The sequence below is a fragment of the Prosopis cineraria genome, unplaced genomic scaffold (assembly GCF_029017545.1).
Source record: "Prosopis cineraria cultivar Desert tree isolate PC_DT_omini unplaced genomic scaffold, ASM2901754v1 PC10, whole genome shotgun sequence".
NCBI classification, from domain to species: domain Eukaryota; kingdom Viridiplantae; phylum Streptophyta; class Magnoliopsida; order Fabales; family Fabaceae; genus Prosopis; species Prosopis cineraria.
The window spans coordinates 5,393,912-5,409,767 of NW_026555341.1; the positions used below are offsets into that span (position 1 = coordinate 5,393,912).

General features: G+C 36.3%; 1 protein-coding gene across 1 annotated transcript; it reads right to left on the reverse strand.

Moving 5' to 3' along the window:
• Positions 1–12,795: 12,795 nt before the first annotated feature.
• Positions 12,796–14,559, reverse strand: LOC129322770 (uncharacterized). Its single transcript, XM_054969141.1, has 3 exons — positions 13,596–14,559; positions 13,416–13,487; positions 12,796–13,214 (listed from the first exon to the last, which is right to left on the reverse strand). The coding sequence occupies exons 1-3, from the start codon at positions 14,307–14,309 to the stop codon at positions 13,209–13,211; spliced, it is 792 nt and encodes a 263-aa protein (XP_054825116.1). The 5' UTR covers positions 14,310–14,559; the 3' UTR covers positions 12,796–13,208.
• Positions 14,560–15,856: the final 1,297 nt, after the last annotated feature.

Genomic DNA, 15,856 nt, shown 5'->3' on the forward strand with positions numbered 1-15,856 from the left:
TAAGATAAAATAAAATAAATAGCATATCTATTCTTAAGTTATGTTTTAATATTTAAAGAAAAAAATGAATGATTCAGTCAGTTAAGGATTAATTATAATAGGTATGTTGTGTTTTAGTAAGAAATTTAATTTGAGAATAAAAAAATAAAATACATCTAATTTATTTTATGAATGGACCATATTTTAAAATATTCAAAGATCTTATCCATAATTTATGAGAGCTTTATTTTTTTGAGACTATTGAGCTAATTTTCTCTTATTTTAACATATTTTTATCATAATTTGAAAAATCATCATGTTCATTAACTCTATTGAATAATTTAATAAATTTTATCCTTTATTTTATGAATCATATATTCCTCTGGTCCTATTTATGAGTGAGGGAGAGGAAAAAATTTAGTTATATTTATAGAAAACTTATCAATTTTCAATGCTATTATATATATTTTTGCCCTTATTAAATGTTTTGAATAAAAATATCAATAACAAGATTTAAGAATATCTATTAGGAATAAAGGTAAAAATTTATTAAATTTTAAGATAAAGTTAATGAGGTTTAAGGGTTTTCTTTAGTTCACGTGAAGCATACTAAAAGTGATTTATAAATAAGATCAAAGAGGATATATTTCAATAAGATACTCAATCCATTCCAAATTACAAAACACTTTTAAGAGAGATTCGGGGTTTCAAAATATAAGACACTTTAAGAAGATTTGAGACTTATTTTAATATTATTTATTCTCTCTCTATAATTAATTTTTGTATCTTCTCTTTTCAATTTATTAAATAATGGGTACTTTTAAAAGTTTATATACTTGTTTCTAAAAATATAAGGTTATTAGGTATATTTAATGAGATTTATTAATATGTAAGTTTTTGTCTTAAAATGTTTTATAATTTAAGATTAATGGAGCATTTTTTTTAATATTTAATGAAAGTTAAAATAAAATTATGATAAAAAAGTTAATAATACATGATAACTTTATGAGATAGTATATTTGAAAAAATAACAAAGAAAAAGAGGCAATGGAGAGTGGGAAAAGAAGGGGAGCAAGGAAAGGCCCAAAATAAATGCAGGTAGCTTTTGGATTGGGGAGGGAGGGCGAGAGTAGGAGATGCAAATCGCAAGAAATCTTGAGGCATTTAAATCCAAAGTGGGTTCCTTCTCCCCTCGGAGAACCAATTCCCTACATCAACGGCTGTCGTCAATTTCTGCCTCTCTCTTCAACGGATGGTGACGATGCACTGTTTCTCCTGTCCCTTCCGAGGGCCCCTCTTATCCTTATCCCATACGACACCCAAATCTTTCCCCGTGCGATTACCACCAGAGGGGCATCCAATCTTTTCCTCTGCGTCGCTTTCTCCACCTTTTCTGCAACTCCGTCTTTGCCTCCTGCCCTCAATCTCCTCCGCATTCTCGCGCGTCGCTTCTCCCCTCCTCAGGCCGTATGCCCCTGCTTTAATCCGCGTGCCCTTCACTCCTCCGATAAAGAGCGTGCTCGCCAGTTCTGCTCGCTAATAATTGTATCCTCGCTTACGTGAATTCATCACCATCTCTGCCCCGAGTGCTGCTTTTCCAGTGCCCTCCAAATTATTTCTCGGTCATTCCACTGCCGTGGAACAGCCAATCAAAATGAGTTTTAATTTTTAACATACTTTTAAAAATATTTAAGAAAAATGGAATAGTAACGTATTTAAATTATGATATTATGCTATAATTAAATAATAATTTAAATTTTTAAAATATAATGATTAAAAGCGTATCAAACTTATAAAAAAAATTTTCCCTCCATTTTATTATATTTAATCTTGCAGGAGGAAAAATTGTTTCACGCAACAGGTCCTTTAAACAATTTCAATATAATGTTAATAATATTTTTTTCTATTGTATCGTTCAAAATCATTTACTATTTATTTGTAATAATATTTTCAGAGACATTGAATGAAAGATAAATTTAATAAAGTATATTACATGTTTTTTTAAATTTACACGTACATAATAAGAATAATAATCTTAAAGAAAAGTATAAAAAGAATCCGAGAAGAGAGCTATCATGATTGAAGATACTCCATTCTCTAAACGAGATTCTGTGTTTGGACAATTAGGCTAGCGAAGCAGGGGCGGGGCATGTTTTCATGAAACGGATCCGAAGGGGAGGGGGGACAAGGGAGAGTGGAGTTCACGTGGGAGAAGGAGGGGCTGCGGATTTGAGGGAAGCGTGGACGAAAAACCTGTCCCTGACTCACGTGGACCAACATGCCTGCCTCCTCGACACGTGCTGCATCCTCACCCCGGGCCCCACCCGCCCCCTCCCCCCAACAAACTCCTCCGTGTCATCTTGTCCCTCCTCGCACCGACATCTTCCTTCTCACAATCATTTGAACTCCCCGCCCCCACTCTCCTGCCCTCCCCTCCCCTCCCACCCTCTCCCTATCCGCGTGCACCCCACCGCTCATTTCCCAACTATTTCATCCCTATCTTCACTCCAGGGTTTTAAAAACCAGACCGAACTGGCCGGTTCAACCGGTTGAACCGGAAACCGGCTTCTGATCCGGTTCGATCGACCCTTAAAAACCGGTCAGCAGAGAACCGGTCAACAACCGGTTAAACCGGTCAAAAACCAGTAAAATCGGACAAAAACCGGACCGGTTCTCATGAAAGAATCGGAAAAAATTAAAAAAATAAAAAAATAAATTAAAATTAAATTACATCTTTCTTGATATTTAAATGAAAAACTTCAATTATAATTAATATTAATTATGTATTTATCAATAAAAAATTATATTATCAAGCATTTATAATATATTTTTTAAAAAAATACATATTTAAATGTATTTTTATTTAATTATGATACATAAATTAAAAATATATTATTTTAATATCAACCGATTCGACCCCGGTTCGACCACAGTTCGACCAATGAACTGTAAACCAGTGTCTCATCCGATTCAATGATCGGTCCGGTTTTTAAAACCTTGCTTCACTCTCACAATAATTCCCGCTTTACCTCTTTACCCTTGGCTCGGGAAGCAGCTCCTCCGCGGATGACCAAAAAAGTCTCCCAGCCCGACCAATAGAGCAGTTCGCGTATTCCCTTGCTCGCAAGTTGCCCACCTTCGGCTCTGATCAAGAGCATGTTACGACACTGTTTAGACGGGGATACTCTTTATTTAGGATTAAAACTAGGTACTCATATTGTTGGGAAAAGAAAAAAGGAGCCGAGTTTTCATGGATAGAATAACAATGGGGCGGTCAAACCCGAGTACGATTGGCGTGAATATAATAACAAAGAAGGAGAAGCAATGATTTTAGGGTGACGGGAGTTTGAATATAGGATTAGGGAGGGGGGATTAGAGAATAGTACTAAAAAAAAGAGGGGGAGGAGAGACAAGATGTCGGGTGATGATTAAGAGTGTCCCCACGAGTGCGTGTTAGCTGTCCCACGTGTTCCCACGCATTTCCACGCACCCCAATAATGGATCTCACTTCTTAAAATCATACTCACTCATTGGCCTAACCCCACTACCCGACGAATCCCCCCTTCATCCCCATCTTTCCACCTCCCTGCCTTTTTCCCTCTCCCCAACCCCGCACGAGGCTCCCCCCCCCCCACCCCATGTGACCTGCACGTGAAGCCAGGTCCCCCACTCTCATTTCCCTTTATACGTTCCCCAGACTTCCAATAAAATAATACCAGATAAGTGTCGTGGTTAAATATTCCTGATATAACCGAAAGGAATGAGGGGCTTGTTTATTTAATATACTATAAAATTAATAGTCGCATTGACGAGGAGAAAATGAAGCGAGTCGTGTCAGGGGGCACCCAATAATTGGAATATAAGGGAAAGGACACCCCCGGGGATGGGCCCCCTGTTCCTCACTCGGGTCCGTACGGGGGTTGCCAGCATGTGAAAGGCACGTGAACTCCGGACCCCAGTAGTTCCCACCTCGTTCACGGCTAATAATGACCATGTTGCCCCCTGGATTTGGATGGCTTGCCCTTTGCCATGCCCTTACAATCATTGGAGGTGGGCAAGCATTAGGTGCTGCCGTTTCAGTTCGCTAGCCCCGTGGGCCCTCCTCCCCCCACCTCCAGATTGATTAGACTTCACACCTGACTTAGTCATGTCCTCTTCATCGAGGATCTCCTCTTGATTTTTTTTTCTTCCTAAATTTATTTTCCCCCCTTCCTCTCCTCTCTCTTTCTCTCTGTTCTGATTGCCTTTCCCTGATTACCCCTCCTCCCACCCCGCTTTATCGCTTACTCAGCATTTGCATTCAACGGCCTGGATTTTGCCACGTCATCACCGGGGCTGGAATGTCCTCGTTGCTCTGGTCGCCGAACCCTGTACTGTAAACATCAATCACAGGGTTTTTGAACCAACCTGGTTTACGTGATCAGTGTAGAGTTGTCTTCCTTTTCAAAACCGATCCCCGGTCAACACTGAACAGTATATTGCTACGTAATCATCAGATCACATCAATCTTTTTTCCCTCCCTTTTTGTAACGAAATATGGATACGTGATAAGTATTCATTTAATAGAAACGACTGAAGAAGGCACATGGTCCCCGAATAATTCTTCCAAACAAAGTCATAAATCTTTTCTTTTTCGCGCAAACGAAAAAAAAAAAAAAAACAAATGAATGATACAAACAGTAGTACTTTATCATAACTGGAAAGAACATGATGCGTACATGGTGGTTCAAGTTAATTGGCAACTGTCGCGGTCATCTTAAAAGACAGACAAAACAAAGAAACTACTCACAAGTTGCAAGTAAATAAAGGGGAGAATGATAATTAAGAATCTTGTGAGAATGTTAATGTAAAATAGCCAACTTTAATTATCAGTCACCCTAAATAAAATGGTTATAAAATGAGATTGGCAAGTTGCGAGGGGAAGGTATTGTGTTGAGACCTCGAGCTGTGCCACCCCACGTGGATCCTATTTGGCGCACCATTCTCTATAATGCCGACGGACAGCCAGGCGCACGTGTAGAATGTCTATGGCTCCATGCCACCACCACTTTCTTGGTCAAACCTGATTTTTTTTTGTTCCTTTCCTGTTCAACGGTCAAACCCCCTCGCCACCTTCCTCTCTCCTTCGTCACCGGTTCAGTCGGTCACCTTCCCAGCACCGTGGGATCTCCTAACTGTCTGATCCCCCGTTAAAACAATTCACCGCTGTTGGATTCCCAGATTTTCCACACGTGTGTTCGCCCAGTCGTTAAAAGCCATCTCGGCTCGGTTATTATTCGATCGGGTGGGTCCCGCAGTATCTGGCCACGTGATGCGCTGATCTGGCAGCCATGTGCTCGGCTGTTAAACGAATCCTCTACTTGGATCGGTTAATATCGTTAATCGATGATTATGTCCCTGTTGGTTCGCACGTGTGCTGGCTGAACCAACCTTTTTTTTTTTCCCTCTCGCGGAATATCATATTGCGGTGGAGCCCCGACCCACAAAAGGGCCCCTGGTTAAATAATCATGCATATTGAAGTCTCTAGATCTGCTCAATAATATTGGTTAGAAGCATGATTTGATTGATAAGGCTCTTAATACGACCCAGTTTATGACCATTTTAATATTAATGTTTATAAGAAAATAATCAAATCCTGGTTCTCCTAATATTTGACTAAACAAGATGACCTAGACATGAGGAGTCTGCTATTTTTTATTTCTTAGTTAACACGGAAGCAATCAGTCGGAATCGTGAAATGATGGAAGAGTTAGGAGTAATTATAAGAGGGCATGGATCAATGATTAAGACTAAAATTATAATACCGAGTTGGATTTGCATTAGTTCAACTGTAAGGGAGGTTAATTAATGGGAGGCCCACCCAAGATGATGTGAGAGAGGAAGCGAAGGGGGGGGGGGCATGTTGGATTAAAGAATGAAAAACCTTGAAGCTGCGTCTGCATGTATGTCCCCTGCTATGCAAAACGTGGCCTACCTGCAACATTATTCAATAATAATTCATAATTCAATGTTACTGTGTTAAATTAAATTTGTTCGATTTAATAATTGTGTCAACTAGCATCAAACAGTTAGTGAAAATATTTAATATTATTTTAAATAATTGGTCTTGTTATATTATTAAGTTTAGAACAGATTGGACCTCATTTCTAAAGGCGTGTTTTGAACAAATTAAACATCAAACTAAAAAAAAAGGCGGATTCTGTTAATCGATTAGCTTTCTGTGCGTATGATACACACAGACACACAATGACAATTATGTTCCAAGGGAGAAAAATAATGACAATTAAATCCCTAACAAATTTTTAGAAAAAAATTTATTGTAAATATGGATTCAAATAGTTGAAAAAAATTTAAAAGTTTCAATTACAAATATAATAATTAAATTATAATATAATAATTAATTTGCAATTCAGATTCTTATTTATAATTATTTAACCTAATATTTACAATTTAATTTACAGACAGTTGAAAACTTAATTGTCATTAATACATTATTTAATCCCTTTTGATCAAATGCAAAAGAAAGATGCAGCTCTTGAATTTATTCCAGCATAATATCATCTTATTATTGTTATTATTTTATTTTTTGGCTATACTAGAGTTTGCAGAGCAACTATAACGAAACTATTCATATTATTGTATATCAACTGTGAGGTTCTTTTCACGTGCGTTGTCCAATACTATACTCTTAATTGTGTTCTTACACTACATATTACAAACAACTACTAAATTGAATCACCAGATGCGACGAGTCTATTACGAGTTTTGATAGCTACGAGGGCTAGCTATTTGGAACACCACACGAAGCTTTCGAGCCGTGCGCCAACTTATTAATCACTCCAAATCTCAAACCTCCCGGTCTGCGCGTCTAATTATTGCCCACTCTAATTGTCTGTGCTCCTTGGGTTCTCTTACAAACACACACAGCTTGAGAATTATATAATTCTATATGTCATCGTTGATCCAGTATATCCCTTTAATAAACATCAGATTCAATTATTTGCATCGTTAATCAAATGAAAATCAACATCAACCTTTATGGCTAACTAAGAGCATAAATATTTGTGAAAGAATGCCGATCAGTTGCTGCACAGCACATCATGGATGGCGATATGATTATTTAGGTACCAGAGAAAACATCCTGGTATGTACGAATAAGGAAAGATACCAGAAGGATCTGTCGTCCATGACACTTAAAAAATAATGACGTGGCTTTCAACTACATGAAGGAAAAATTGTCAGAAAGATCCAGTGTGATCTTGTCCATGTTCCAGTTCCACTCCCGGAGAAAGAAAAGGAAACGGTGTGATTTCCTAAAAATCCCAATAGGAATCGCAGGAATATAATATAAAAAGGTATATAATGCATGGCAAGACAACCTGGTGGATTTGTTTTTGTAGGGTACGAGAATCTGGTGGCTGGCCGAAGTCAATGGAGGAGGAACGAATTATTCTGCAACTTTAATTCACACCCTGAAGTTTAATAATATTTAAATTACTGTAATCACTAGTACCTCGGAGCCACATTGTGGATTGTTTACGATGGGCTGATACAGAGGTTATCACGAAAAGCCCACTGCAGATCAAAAAGGGCCTATTGGATGAATGAAAAATATAAGATCATTTGGTGTATGATAGTCAAGGAAGGAGCCCATCACATGTAAAAGGCCATCCACATTGATATGTGAAAACCCATATTAGTTTTTTATCCAAAACCCCAGATTAGATATACTTCTCTCTCTCTCTTTTCAATGGATGGGACGGCTAAGAGGAGAAATCAAACATTCACATTTTTTTTTTTAATTGACTCAAATAAGGTGCATTTGGATTGTTTTTGAAAGTGAGAAAAGAGTGCTGTGGGGAATACAGTCCAAAGAGGGAAACGGTGTGGTATGGCCGTATGTGTATCATCATCTCTTTCATTTTTTTTAATTACATTTCCATCAATATAATACACACATTAAACAAAAATTATATAACCCCACCAACTTTGTTTCATAATTAGTTATAGATGAGGTGATGAGTGAGAGTTCAACTTATTCTCGCTTGAATCCTTAGAATGGATGGAAAGAAAAATATGGAGGAGATAATGACACTAGGAGGGAATACTCCTAAAAATAATAAATAAATTTACTATTTTTGGGAGTTTTACTCCTTAATATTCTCTCATCTCTATTTTCCTTTCACTTTTTCCTCCATCCGAACTAAACCTGAAAAATAAATATTTTTCCTTAGCAAGGCTCAAATGCTGTTGTTGATAAAGATTAAAGAAGACGGATGTGACTGTTGCAGTTTGAACGATAATCTTATATGTGATTTGATCATTGATATTTGGATTTTAGCTTTAAAGTTTTTTAAGTACTAATATTTAAATTTGCACCAATTTTTAAATAATGATTTGTCGTGTAAGTAGGGCTACTAAATTCCAGGACACATAAACATACGTTGATAAAATTATGACGGTCCATGTAACCCAATTCAGAACCAACCCGTGATGCGTAGGCTTCCCAGCTACGTTTTCATGTGATCTTTTTAATTTTATTTATAAATTATTTTTAACATATTTTATCAAAATTAAAATAATTTTAAATCCTATTAACTTCATCTTAAAATTTGACAAGTTTTTATTTTTATCACTGATAAATATTATTCAATTTTATTAGTGGTATTTTTATTTAAACCATTTAATAAGGATAAAAATATAAAAAATTATTAAAGATTATCAAATATTTTATAAATAAAAATAAATTATTTTTTTTAACTTTATAAGTTGAATCAGAGGAGCATATATGAAGAAGATTAAAAGCCGTGGCAGACCAAGTCCAAAGATAACACAGACCAGAGAGCGTGTGCTGTGTTAACAAGACCGTGACGCCAGGTTTGTTTCTGCCCTTCTTTCCTTTCCTTCTGAAATCTGGGCTCTCTCTTGTGGGCTGTAATATTGTCAGAGTACAAAATCCTCCAGGACCAAAATCGTCAACATTGTTAGTCCAGCCAAGAAATTGTCCTCGGCTCATCGACAAGAAATTTATATAATGTTTAGATGAATGAATTTAAATTTAAATTTTATATTTAAAATCTTTCATTTTAAACTCATATATCCTATGTTTGAATATAATAAAAAACATCAAAGAAAGAAGAGATTAGATGAGTTTGAGGAAAAACACAAAAAATTGAAGGTTAAAAGCTGATATCTATTCTTTAATTGATGATACATGAGAACATGAGATGAGAAAAAAGATGAAGTAATAAATATCAATAATGAAAACTTGAAAAAAATAAAAGAATTTGAAAAAAAATTTAAATAATTAAGATATAGAAAGAATTTGAAATATAAAAAAATTATGATAAAATATAGATTTGGATTTAATTTAAATTCATAGACTTTTATACATGTGTTAAGTTGTTCAAGTGTAAGTGAATATAAGACAATGTGAGAAATTTCATATCGAATAAAATTGAACTTAACAATTAATATATAATAAAGAAAAAGGATTCATAAATTTAAACTTTAAAATTTTGAATTAAAATGTAGCATTATTAAGCTGTTTTTGCCCGTCTCTTCCCTCCTTCCATTTTTAGGCGATCGCTCTTCATTTCTAACAATATCAAATAGAAGATTTGCTTCAAATCTGAAATTAAATTTTCATTCATCTAAATATAACTTTAATTCTTTTACCTAAGAAAATGGTTGTTGTTTCTGTTAATTAAAAAAAAAAAAGGAAATAATTATTATAAGAACACCAGCACCGGGCTGCTGGCTCTGATTGAGATTCCAACTTTGCTTTCTCTGCTGCTTCACTTGAACGAACAAGAGCCATCCATCCCTTAAACCGGCTTCATGAATTCGAGTCCATTCCTCTTCTCTGGCAAACTGCTTCTTCTCTCCCTCATCCGACCATCCTCACGATGTAAGATTTAATGAAGACTTGACCTTTGAAAAAAGCTTCATCAGGAGAAATCCTTTGCCTCGATGCTTCCTCAACTTGAATCGCAACCCTTGGCTTCTTGGGACCAGAACGCGCTAATGGTTTCCATTCATTTTATTTATCTAATCACCAAGTGCAACGCAATGGTTTGTGGGGTGGCACGCGGCTAAAAAACATGCTGAGAAATTTATTAATAGAATAAGTAAATACAAAAGTAATACAAATGAAAGAACAAAGGCATCACCATAAACGAATTTCAACGCGCACACAGACACAGGAAACCACTTTTTTTTTTTTCTCCTTTTCTTTTCTTTTCGAGATAAGCTATTATCCGAGTCGAGCTAGTTGATATCATCCCAAAATTCGTGTCTGTTGCGCATTGGTCTAACTTGTGGCAGGTTTATAAAGGCACGGTCAACCATTTTTGTCGTTAATAAAATCCTCAAGTTTGATACCGCGGGGATGACTCTGCTTGCGGCTGTCGGCATTTGTCACAGTTAATTCCTATTTAGTTTGCTAAGCGTGCTTGTTTATCCATCTATGCCCATAACAATAATAATAGTACAATGCTTCTACTCCATTTCTTAAATACTTTTCTACTTTTATTTATAAGGTAAAAAAAATAAATTTGGTCTTATTGATAATGTATTTATCAATTTTTAATACTTCTATTTATATTTTAATTTTGACCTTATTAAATACTTTAAATAAAATTAAAAATTTATTAAATTTTAAAATAAAGTTAATAAAATTTAAAAAAGCGACTTATAATTTTTAATTTATAAATAAAATTAAAGAGAGCAGTTTTTTCTTCATCTCATTTATAAGGGCAAAATAATAATAATAACAAGCTTCACTTATTTGACCACTCTATTCCCGTTAACGCCCAAAATAATATTCAACTATATAAGTTATTATAATCTTAAATCATCATCATCATCACGGGCTTCTTTTCCGTGGCTTTCTTTTTCTCATTTACTTGAACCGTTAGCCGCGCTTTGTCTGGAATGCCTCTACTTTTACTGATATATTTAAAATTTAAATTATTTTAACAAAACCGTAGAAGACAAATGAACATGTCAGAAGAAGAAATACAAAGGACATGCGAAAAATTCTGGAAAACATTATATATATATGATATTTAAAATAATAAAAATATATCTTTATTTTTCACCAAAGAAATAAATCTTTATTTTATGATACATATATATGATACATATAAAAATTTAAATAAAGTTTTTTATTAATTACGTAGAGTTTTTTTCAAATAGGATATTAAAGAGAGGAAAAAAAAAACAAATGTGATGGAACAATAATCAATATTTCAATACAAAATTTATAAGAAAAACATAATAAGGTATAAATAATACGACAAATATTTTACTCTTTAGGATATAATAGAAAACATACAAATGAAAATAGTAAATTTAAATCAGTGAAAAAATTCATTGCATAACATAAAAACTGTATAGAGCTATACAATATTGAACATTCTCTCTGTTAAAAACAGTTAAATATTAAAAAATATAAAGTATTTTTAATCTTTTGAGATGTAATCACTATTTTTTTTTTAAATGTCCCTATTAATAATAAATATTTATTTATTATAAAGTATTTAATAAAAATAAATACAAAAAATAGAGTTAATTAAAAAATAAATAATTATTTTATTAGGAGATAAAATTTAATTAAAAATACGTTATATTTGTAAACAGTGAGAGTATAATAGTACAACTTATTTTAAATTTCACAGATTCACGGTCCCACTCTAAATTACTTTGATTAATATTAGTCAAGGAAAAGAATTTTCAAATTTTTCCTCGCAGCAGCATTAGTTGAACACTGAGAAGGCAATAACTTTGCAAAAGTGTTGGTCGAAAAACTTAACTGATCACCTCATGAATGAAAACCCTAATCTGATTATCATGAAAAAATATGCATAATTGCATATAGCTCAGCATGCCAGTTTAAATATATGCCTTATTTATCAGCACCAGTCCGGAACAGACCATACTTTGTGGAAGGGGCCTCTTTTAGGATGTGAATCAAGCAAAGAAAGTGTACAAGACCTGAAGATGGTTAGCTCTTAAATAGAAGTTTACGGCTCAATAAAATTCACCAACAGCTTAGGTTTGTGTTTTTTCCCACTTGTTGAGCATATGGACTTTAAAAAGGGAGAATATTAATGAAAGACTTCTGAAATGATTTAATATTCAACAAGAACTTGTAACAAGTAACGTTGATAATTGACAAATGAAAATTCAAATTTTGATCTGTCCAAGTCCTTGTCTGATATTGAATCATTTTAATGGTCCTTCCTTGATATTCTGCCTTTTAAAAAACTATAAAGTACCTGATTCTCTTTCAGTAAAGATCATTAGCACAACTCAGAGCATTTTATGAGTTGCTGGAAACTATCTAGTTACTGACGGCAGTATTAACCTGAGCTGCCCTCAAATTACTATAGCCGCATGGCAAATATAATGCTCTGAACAAATGGGAATTTGCCAGTATGCCAGAGAACAAAACTGCGCAAACTGACAAGGTTCCCTTGCCATATATTTTCTCTTAAACTACAAATGCAAAAAAGGCAAAATGAAGAAGAAGAATATTCTTAAGTGCCCTAAAATTGCCCTCCCGTTTTGTAACTGATCTTGCTAGTTTTCATACAGTGCTATAGATGACTATCAATATCAATGCAGAGTTTTAAAAAGTGGATTCATGGCATTAAAAACATGAAACATCAACATATTCGGGCCACAATCACAAAGTTTGCAGTCATGGTTGTTAACTTTCAACCTCATCAAGGTTCCTCCAAAATGGCTCAACGAGAGCTAGGAAGCACGATTGCCTCCGATAATCAGTCTAGAATTGAATTGAGGGTTCGTAAAACAACTGTAAACTTGCTACTCTGGCCCCCAACAACGTAGGGAAGCCTGTCAAACATTTGAACAATTGGAGAATCAGAATTTATTCAATGAAAGAAAACCCAAAGCAGAATCTCCTAATCACACGCTTAACATTGTTGCTAATTTCACGCTATTAACCATCTATATATTTCTCCTTCGGTTACAGTTGAATAGATAGGTACACGAATTAAACAGAACTCCAGCATCTTAGCCTATAGCAAGTAAACATAACTAAAGCAATTAACAACCTTGACTTTAAGGATTCGTCTTCGTAATTCATTTGATCTACGGGAAATTCAGCGCATTTGTACCTCCATTCAAGATTCTCAATTTACCGAAGCCCAATGACTTTCAACCCATTTTGCAAACTGCAACTCGTTACGGCTTCTCTCTACCTCTGCAAGATGCATAATCAAATGATCAGCTTTCTCGATAAATAAATAACCCGAGAACCAGAAACACAATCGCCAATCCCCATCTTAAAAACACAGAACCCAGAGTCATCAACCAGTTTGCAGATGGCACCATGTTTATCACTTCGATTATGTAACTACTATGATCAATCATTAAATATCAGCGAGGAGAGTAGAAAGCGAACCTTTGGCGGAGTATGTAACCCCTTGTAAGCATCCGCAGAGAGTCCCACCAACCATAAGCCAGGGAAAACAAACTGAAATTCAACAAGAAAGGTTATTTGTTTAAGACATGGCATGATCAAAATCCACGCAAGCAGATAATCCATATGACCAAGAAATATGACGGAGGAAAGAACCCTTACATCAAGTTGTTTCTGCACATTCTTGTGCCTTTTCTTAGGTCTTCGGGCGGGCCTTGACCCAGTCATCACGAATATGTCCTCTTCAATCTCTTCCTTTGACAAAGCGATCCAGAATCTCCTCTTTTTCTTTCTTTCGGTATTTTGCGTCTCCGTGGCACACCTCAAGCGACGTAATTTCGGCTGTGGATGGTTCTCCTCTTGCTGAACCGAATGAACACCGGTAACCGCCGGGGATGTTTCCTGCAAATCTCCGTGCCTCGACGGTCCTACTCCGATCTCCACCGTGCCTCTCGAGAATATTGGTTTCCTGGGCCTCAAATTCCATGGCTTCTGCACTATATCTTCAGCTTCAGCTTCTTCAGCGTCCTCTGTCTCTCTCTTCCTCACTCCAGCTTCATCATCAGTTTCATTGTTACTCGCTACCTCTAAAGGTTCATGCTGCTGCCGTTGCTTCAGAGATTTCTCTCCCAGATAGCCCGAAGAAAACCCAAATCGGTTTCTGGAAGTTCTCGATCCGACCTTACAAGGTCGGGTTTCGGATTCCGACTCCGGCTCAGAGTTATGGTCAGCAACAGCCGCAATAGGTTGGGAGGAGTCGCCGGATGTCTGACGGCGGCAACGATGGGTAGTATTGGTCTGATTCTTGCCACCCCATTTCAAGAAAGGGAGAGAGAAGTTGTGGAGAGGCTGAGACTTCATAGTTGAGGTGGCCATTGAGAACCACCACGACCCTCTCTCTGAGCAGCTAAAAGAAACGGTATCGAATCACAAGAGCGCGGGACAATGGGAGATTTCAGAAAACCCTAGACACAGAAGGAGAAGGATGGATGGATGGATGGAAGGAAGGAAGGAAGGCAGGCAGGCAGGCAGGTGGGAGAAGAGAAGTGGTTTGATTAAGAAGTTTTTAGAGAGAACGAGGCGCTGTGCGGTTATTTGTATTAGGCACAGCTCTCTCACAGACACAAATCAAGCCAGGAGTTCGTTCTCCTACGTTTATGCACCACCTTTTGCCCTTGCCTTTTTCTTTATTTCCGATTGTATCCTCTTCCTTCCCTTATGGGGACCAACTAACGGTGACGTTAACGGCACCACTTTTGCTCCTCAACATTGACATCTTCAATATACTTCAACAAAAAAAAAAAAAAATTATCCATCGATATAACACAGCACACATACACACTTGGGACAAAACCTCAGCGAAACTTATACAAGGCAAAATATATAAAATAAATAAATAACATGTTTTAAGCCACTTTATTTGACGCTTCAGTACATGAAAAAATATATATATATATATATGTATGTATATTTCTTAACATGCTATGGTAACATGTGTTCATCCATGATAGCAACATATTTGGTTCAATACCATTGCACATGTACAATGGTAATGGACATTGCATTACTATTGAGAGAATTGTTTGGTTAGCTTTTTAAGTGAGTTAGTAGTTAATCATTATTACACATCATTATCATAAACATGATAATATTCATTCACGGCCCTCCCTCTATGAATTTTCATCGCACCTCACCATCATCTCCTTATTCCAAAATTGCCCCTTCCATTTTAGCTTCCTCTCCCCACACTCCATCACTACTGTTCGCCTTCCCCGTTATCTTTACAGTTAGCCATTTCTGTCACCTCAACCACCACCGTCCGCCTACCCCTTATCTTTGCCGTCAGCCGTTCCCATCATCTTGACCACCACTAGTGTCGCCCTTCCTCTGCCTCCACCATCGACCTCTTCGTCTTTTCCACCATTAGCGGCCTCTTCCTTTTTCATCTCCCCTACCTTCATTGACCTCTTCTCCTACCATCTCTCCTCTCGCTTCATCTCTCCCTCCACCATTAGCCTCCTCCCTCCCCATCAAGTGTGTGGCACCTGCGTTCAACCCTGTGATTCTTTGCGTTCTCGTCTCACTTGTGAGCATCGCCGCTCTCATCCACGACGAAGAGGAGCATAGCAATGGGTTTTGTGGGTCTATTTATCTTGAAAGTCTATTTTAATTTTACCCCCTTCTGGGTCTCTTTCTTGTGTTTAGTCATTAACATGCATCCATCAAGATAAGACGCAGACATGAAAAGTAGAGAAGAAAAGCGATGAACGTTCAAAGTAGAGAAGATAATGTATAAACAAACTTTTTGGTGGCTTTTTTATTTATTAGAGGAATTTTCTTTTGTCTTAACAATGACATGTTCCACAAGAAGTTGATTGATTGATCTCCATTCTACGTGCGGCAGAGGAAGAAGACGATCAGTG